Raw genomic sequence first — 6017 nt, 5'->3', positions numbered from 1 at the left:
GCCCGCCGCCCGCCCCCCCCCCCGCCGCCGTCAGCTCCAACGCGTCATCCGAGCGGGCCAGCAGTCCGTACTTCTTCCTCGGGGACGTCTTCTTCACGCTACACCAAAAACATCCACCCGCGCGCGCGAACACACACACACACACACACACACACAGCACAAACGCGTAAACGTTACAAAACGTATTGGGAGAGCCTTCGGCGTCGCGAGTCGTCCGCGCAGTGACGTCACGATGCTCACCGCACGGCCCTGATGAGGAAGTAAAGCAGGCCGAAGGCCGTGATGGCCACCAGCACGTACAAGGCTCGCTGCACCATCGAGGAGTCAGCGTTGAAGCCGCTCAGCGTCTGCCCTTCCTTTCCGGCACCTCCGGCGGCGGCGGCGCCGCTACTGTTGCTGTTGCTCGAACCCGCGGCGGGGCCGCTCGCCTCGTGCGCTTGCGGCGCCCCCAAAACCGCGAGCGTCCGCCACACTGGAAGAAGAACGAGCAGCAGGGGAAGAACGAGCGCCGAGCGCGCGGTCGCCGCCATTGAAACGAAAGGCAACTTGGAGGGAAGCCGAAGAAAGAAGCCTTCTCCCGAACTCGACTCGCCGGTCTGCTTTGTTGACAAAGTACGCGCCGACCAGGAAGTGGAGTGACGCTGCGCGCGCGTGACGACTTCACGTCCAAACGTCGGTCGCGCTCGAACGCCGCGCCCCTCGGTGGCCACTCGTAGGCAGCACGGCGACTCTTCATCCAATGATTCTTTGGAGAACGCTCCAGCAATCGAATAGGCGTTTACCGTAGAGCATAAACCATTCACTTGAAGTGAGATCTGTGTGCGACGCAATGACGTCACGAAAACGTGGGCACGCGCGTCGCTGCGGGCTGAGTTTTGAGTGACGGCTCGAGCGTCCAATAGAGAGGCTGAGATTGGCCCGAGTGCCGTCGGGGGTGGGGCCGGGAGATTACAGCCGCCGCCGCAGATCACAACACATCACAGCACGTCAAAAACCTTCAGAACCGTTTGGACCGTCGACGTTTGTTGTCGGATCCCCTTTCCAAATCCGGGACCGAGTCGGATTCGGTTCGGGGGCTTCTTCGCCGCGACGGGAGCGATCATGGCCCGAACGCGACCAGCGTTCGAGCACTCGCAGGCCTGATGAAGGTTTAGCAGGTTCCGGACTCTGGTAACGGATTGGAGTATATTAAAAAAAAAGAGAGAGAGAGAGAGAGAAGGACAAGGAGGAAAAAAGGTCCGTGTCGGTTGTGCGTTTTGGCTCTTCAACGGAGCGGGAGGTGGGATTACAACCCCACCCCCTCCCTTCCTCCCTCTAATCCGGTTCTGCCCCATCTGGACTCGGGAGGGCGCGCGTGATCGGAACCAGGCGCAGACGCAGCCTCAAGATGCCGACGTCCCATCCCGGTTCGGAAGCGGTGCCGGCGGACTTCTGGGTGGACGGCTCGCGCAGGGACGGGACAGTGGAAGAGTTCTACACGCTCGGCTCCGAATTGGGCAGGTCGGTTCCGGCGCGCGACAAAATCGGAGCGTCGTTTTGAGCGGGGGGGGGGGCGTTCGCGGTCGCACGGCGAACTTGCGAAGGCCGCGAAAAAGCCGTCGTGACGCGGGACGGCAGCACGTTCAGCAAGAACACAAACGCCAAAACAACACCCGAAAAACGCAAGGACAACACCCGACGAGCTGCTCTGCTCTTTGTTGAAGGAGTCCTCAAGTCGAGAGCCAAGAAACCTGGAAGAAGAGCAAACAAAAGCACGAAACAAACGTGACGCCGTCCACCCGAGCATCGGGGCTCATGTCGTCGAGGGTTTAGTTGAGTTTTTCTCTCGTTCTTGTTTGCGCTCAACCAACGTGTGACGTCACCGAAACGCACAAATGTGTTCGCGCGCCTGTTAGCAGGTGTGCTGTTGCCACGGAGACCGCAGGCAAGCCCGGCGGACGCCATCCGTTTCCTCCATCTGGCACAAGCACACTCGCGCGCGCCCGCGCATTACGTCCAAAACATACACCGGCACCGGGTTGCATAGTCGCGGCGCAACACATGTTGACACACAGCAGAATGTTTTGTGCTTTCAGAGGCGCGACATCAGTGGTGTATCGCTGTGAAGAAAAAGAGAAAAAGAAGTCCTACGCCGTCAAAGTTCTCAAGAAGACGGTCAGTGGTCGCCGCCTCAACTTAGCGGCTCGCCGAGCCCGTCGGCTAACTTACGTGACTTTGCTTGTTTCCCCGAGCCGCAGATCGACAAGAAGATCGTCCGGACGGAGATCGGCGTCCTGCTGCGTCTTTCGCACCCGAACATCGTAAGTGTGACGTCGTCCGTCGCCCGCCGCCGCCGCGTCATCCGACCCGTGACGCGGCTGCTTCCCGTTCGGTCCTCAGATCCAGCTGAAGGAGATCTTCGAGACGGACACGGACATCGCTCTCATTCTGGAGCTGGTGACGGGAGGCGAGCTCTTCGACAGGTTCGTCTCACCCGACGCGTCACTCGGCGCGGCGCGTGAGTCGGTCGCATCGCGTTTCATTTGATGCGTCGCTCGCAGCTTTCTCCCGAAAGGCGTCCCACGTCAGATGGTGGCGGGTGACCCGCGCCCTTTGCCTTTCAGGATCGTGGAGCGCGGCTACTACAGCGAGAGAGACGCCGCCCACGTCATCAAACAGATCCTGGAGGCCGTGGCGGTAGGACGTCTGCTTTGCTCTCGCTTCGCATCAGCTTCTTTTTTTAACCCCCGCCGCTTGAAAAAGAAACAAGGACAATCCTTACAATACGGTCACTGCTGGGGGGGGGGACAGCAGCCACCCCCGCCCCTCGACGCCCGGGAGCCGCGTTTTTGCACTTTTGGCTTGAGTTGGGGCAAAAATCTGAAAAGTTGTGGGATGAACACGCTTGACGTCATGGCAACACGGCTCAGGGTTGCACTTTGGACGCTTGAACATTTTGACCCAAATACTTTCACTTTTACTGTCGTAAATATCGGTGACCCCCAATCGTCAGTCCTGGCCCTGAGAAAAAAAAGGTGCAATGACAACGCTTGTCATTGCAAAGTCCCGTTGACAGCGATTCGCGCGTCATTCGCATCAGCGACTTTCTTCCTTTGCGGACCTCAGAAGTCACCGCAAAATCGGCGGCGCAATTTGTGCTCGGCCGGGCCGAGCGATGTTGAGTGACGCAGGCGCCGCCTCGCTCGGCTATCGCTAATCTTTCCTCAGTCGCGTTAGCGGGGTTAGCATTTAGCATCTTGTCACGAGGAAGCGCTCGGCCGCTGCGTGTCCGCCGTGCGCTGCTGCTGCTGCTTCTTGCTGTTGTGTCGTCGTCGCATCAAATGTTTTTACGTAACATCCAGCTGCTCATCAGATTAACGTGACGCCGGATTAAAATATCACACACACACACACACACACACAGACACACACACACGTCGGAGATGACCTGGATCCCGCGTATGTGTGTTGTGATGAGCACGACTCATTTGCGTCACGTCAGAAAAAAGTCGAAATCTTTCTCTGACTGGGTGTGTTGTTAGCATTAGCATTACCTTGCAAACTGTGTTACCATCACTGGCGCACCATACGTGCTTGAGTCCCTTTTTTTTCTTTTCACTTGAATTGCAGTTGGATTCGTAGTTTCGGTGCGTTATGCTTTTTTCTTTTTGTTTTTATGAAACACTTCATTGCACTTCCGAAAATGTTTTGTCAATTTTGTTGTCGTTATCGTTGATATTCATCAAGAATCTGAACCTCGGTGCCTGTTTGTGCGTGTGCGTGTGTCAGTATCTGCACGAGAACGGTGTGGTGCATCGCGATCTCAAGCCAGAGAATTTGCTCTACGCCGACCTCTCGATCGATGCGCCGCTCAAGATCGGTGAGTGACGCCTTCGGCGTCCCCGCCGGAGCCGCGCACTCGTGGCGTCAACCGAGCGTGTGCCGCGCTGTGTTTCAGCGGACTTTGGTCTTTCCAAAATCATCGATGAGCAGGTGACCATGAAGACGGTGTGCGGCACGCCGGGATATTGTGGTGAGTACGCCGTATGATGGATGATGCTCACGCACCCGTGCTACTTGGCCTCCGCTTCGAGGATTTGGGGGCTTAAGATCACAGATCGGACGGCGCTCGGCCCACGCCTCCAAAACGCACCTCGCCTCGGGCTAGCCCGCCGGCACGGCGCCTCCTTGTAGGCTGTGCACATCACACGGATAGAGATGGAAGCGGGGGAAAAGTCCCCATTTCACAGCCGGCATCTGGACCGACCGGGGCTCCAGAGCGCCTCGCTGTCGGCCGCAAGCGCACGCGCCTCAAGTCACGGTGAGGAAGGCGGAAGCCCGAGCAGGAGAAAAGCCAGAGAGATTCAAAAATACAAAATCAAATCAAAGTCCGGAGCGACGGAAGCCGTGTGGATTGGGGTCTCACTCCGGCGTGGCCGCTCTAGAGCGCCTCATCGTCGCGATGTGGAGATCCCAACCCGGCATGAAAACGATACCGGACCGAGGGGCGGCCATTTTCCAGGCCGTCAAAGCGCCATTTGATTGACGGTCCCCAGTTGAGCGAATCGCGCTTCCGGCGCATTCGGCGGACGGCTTTTCCTTTCATTTAGCGCGCTTGGCCGTTCCGTTTCCTTCCCACGTAGCGGGCTCGTTCACCACACGCGTCTCCGCGCCGTGTGAAAGTGGCAAAACGTTTTGATTTTCACCATCGGGCAACTCGAAGCAGGGAGGGCCGTCGAAGAGAGGAGCCGCGCCGCCGCGCAAGTTGCCTTGATGGAGTGGCGCCTTCACCGGTTGCAGGCGTAGTTGTTGTGCGCCGTTGTGAGTGTCACGTCACGTCACGTCATGTCACGTTTGTTTGTCTTTTGAGCTCCTGAGATTCTTCGAGGAAACGCTTACGGACCAGAAGTGGACATGTGGTCTGTGGGCGTCATCCTCTACATTCTGTGAGTCCGCGCACGCACACGCAGGCGGACATGCAGGAAGACGCGCGCACAGCGCAACGGGGCGGTGACGCGTGTGGGCCGGTTGCAGGCTGTGCGGCTTCGAGCCCTTCTTTGACGCGCGGGGGGACCAGTACATGTACACGCGCATCCTCAACTGCGACTACGAGTTCGTCTCCCCCTGGTGGGACGACGTCTCGCTCAACGCCAAGGACCTGGTGGGTGGCCGCCTCCTCCGTCCACTCATCAGTCAGTTCGTCCAGTGGCTCGTCCGTCCAGACGTCCGGTCATCCATTTGTCCATTTGCACGTCTGTCAATTCATTCAGTCATCCGTCATCCATCCCTGCATCCGACCGTCCGCGCAGCGGTTCGTCTGTCTCCCCGTCCGGTCGTCAGTTTCCCCATCCCTGTCCATCCATCCATCCATCCATCCGTTCGTCCGTCCATCATGTCAGCAATGCTAACGCCGTCGGAGCGCGAGCGCGAGAGTGAGGCCGAAGCCATGCGTGTGCGTGCCAGGTGAGCAAGCTGATCGTGTTGGACCCGGCCAAGCGTCTGAGCGTGCGCCAGGCCCTGCAGCACCCGTGGGTGCTGGGCAAGGCGGCGCGCTTCTCGCACATGGACACGGCGCACAGGAAGCTGCAAGAGTTCAACGCCAGGCGCAAGCTGAAGGTGAGCCCGCGCGCCATCCTAACATGCCGGGCGTCGCGTCAATCGCGCGACGCGGTTTCGTGCCGCTCGACTGGCGCCCGCCCGGCGTGCGGCGTCATCGGGTGGCGCCCCCGTGCCGGTCGCGTTCCATCACGCGTGAGCATATGCCGCGGTCTGACCGGCAGGCGGCCATGAAGGCGGTGGTGGCGACCAGTCGGATGCACGAGTCGTCTCGCCGCCGCACCGACAGCTGCGAGATTCCCGCCTCGGGGACGTCGCGGCAGAGCAGCGTGCAGCGGGACCTGCCCCCTGAGGCGGCCGCCCCCGCCCCCAGAGACGAGGGGGCCGCGCCCTCAGAGAACCAAAGGGAGCAAAGTAGCCCCCCCGCTGCCGCCCCCGCCCCCACCAGGCCGCCGCTGCGGACCGACGCCCAGCGGCAGGCC

General features: G+C 59.8%; 2 protein-coding genes across 3 annotated transcripts in view; one reads left to right on the top strand and one right to left on the bottom strand.

Moving 5' to 3' along the window:
• The window catches only part of fam174c (family with sequence similarity 174 member C), a 10858-nt gene that overhangs the window by 749 nt on the left and 4092 nt on the right, over positions 1 to 6017 (bottom strand). The window contains exons 6-9 of the mRNA XM_019855785.1: positions 5754 to 5990; positions 5506 to 5613; positions 1675 to 1730; positions 241 to 907 (exon numbers count right to left, since the gene is read on the bottom strand). Coding sequence (XP_019711344.1) covers positions 241 to 907; positions 1675 to 1730; positions 5506 to 5613; positions 5754 to 5990 — 1068 coding nt within the window. The remainder of the gene's footprint in view (positions 1 to 240; positions 908 to 1674; positions 1731 to 5505; positions 5614 to 5753; positions 5991 to 6017) is intronic.
• On the top strand, positions 1231 to 5559 carry si:ch73-60h1.1 (calcium/calmodulin-dependent protein kinase type IV). Of its 2 annotated transcripts, XM_019855821.1 has the most exons (11): positions 1231 to 1500; positions 2076 to 2154; positions 2238 to 2300; positions 2380 to 2462; positions 2604 to 2676; positions 3769 to 3859; positions 3938 to 4012; positions 4850 to 4925; positions 5014 to 5140; positions 5250 to 5356; positions 5443 to 5531. In XM_019855821.1, exons 1-11 carry the CDS (start codon positions 1388 to 1390, stop codon positions 5444 to 5446), a joined length of 891 nt encoding a protein of 296 aa, XP_019711380.1. In that variant the 5' UTR covers positions 1231 to 1387; the 3' UTR covers positions 5447 to 5531. The 2 variants fall into 2 exon arrangements, with proteins under 2 accessions (XP_019711380.1, XP_019711379.1); XM_019855820.1 differs by having other exon boundaries at positions 5250 to 5559.

Source organism: Hippocampus comes, unplaced genomic scaffold (assembly GCF_001891065.2).
Source record: "Hippocampus comes isolate QL1 unplaced genomic scaffold, H_comes_QL1_v1.1 scaffold463, whole genome shotgun sequence".
Taxonomy (NCBI): domain Eukaryota; kingdom Metazoa; phylum Chordata; class Actinopteri; order Syngnathiformes; family Syngnathidae; genus Hippocampus; species Hippocampus comes.
Note: the sequence above shows the minus strand (reverse complement) of the source record. Positions and strands in the feature narration are given on the sequence as shown.

Coding starts and splice junctions, on each gene's coding strand:
- si:ch73-60h1.1 (XM_019855820.1), top strand. CDS start 1,388: ATGCCGACGTCCCATCCCGGTTCGGAAGCGGTGCCGGCGGACTTCTGG. Junction 1,501..2,075: donor CTCGGCTCCGAATTGGGCAG/GTCGGTTCCGGC, acceptor TTGTGCTTTCAG/AGGCGCGACATCAGTGGTGT. Junction 2,301..2,379: donor GTCTTTCGCACCCGAACATC/GTAAGTGTGACG, acceptor TTCGGTCCTCAG/ATCCAGCTGAAGGAGATCTT.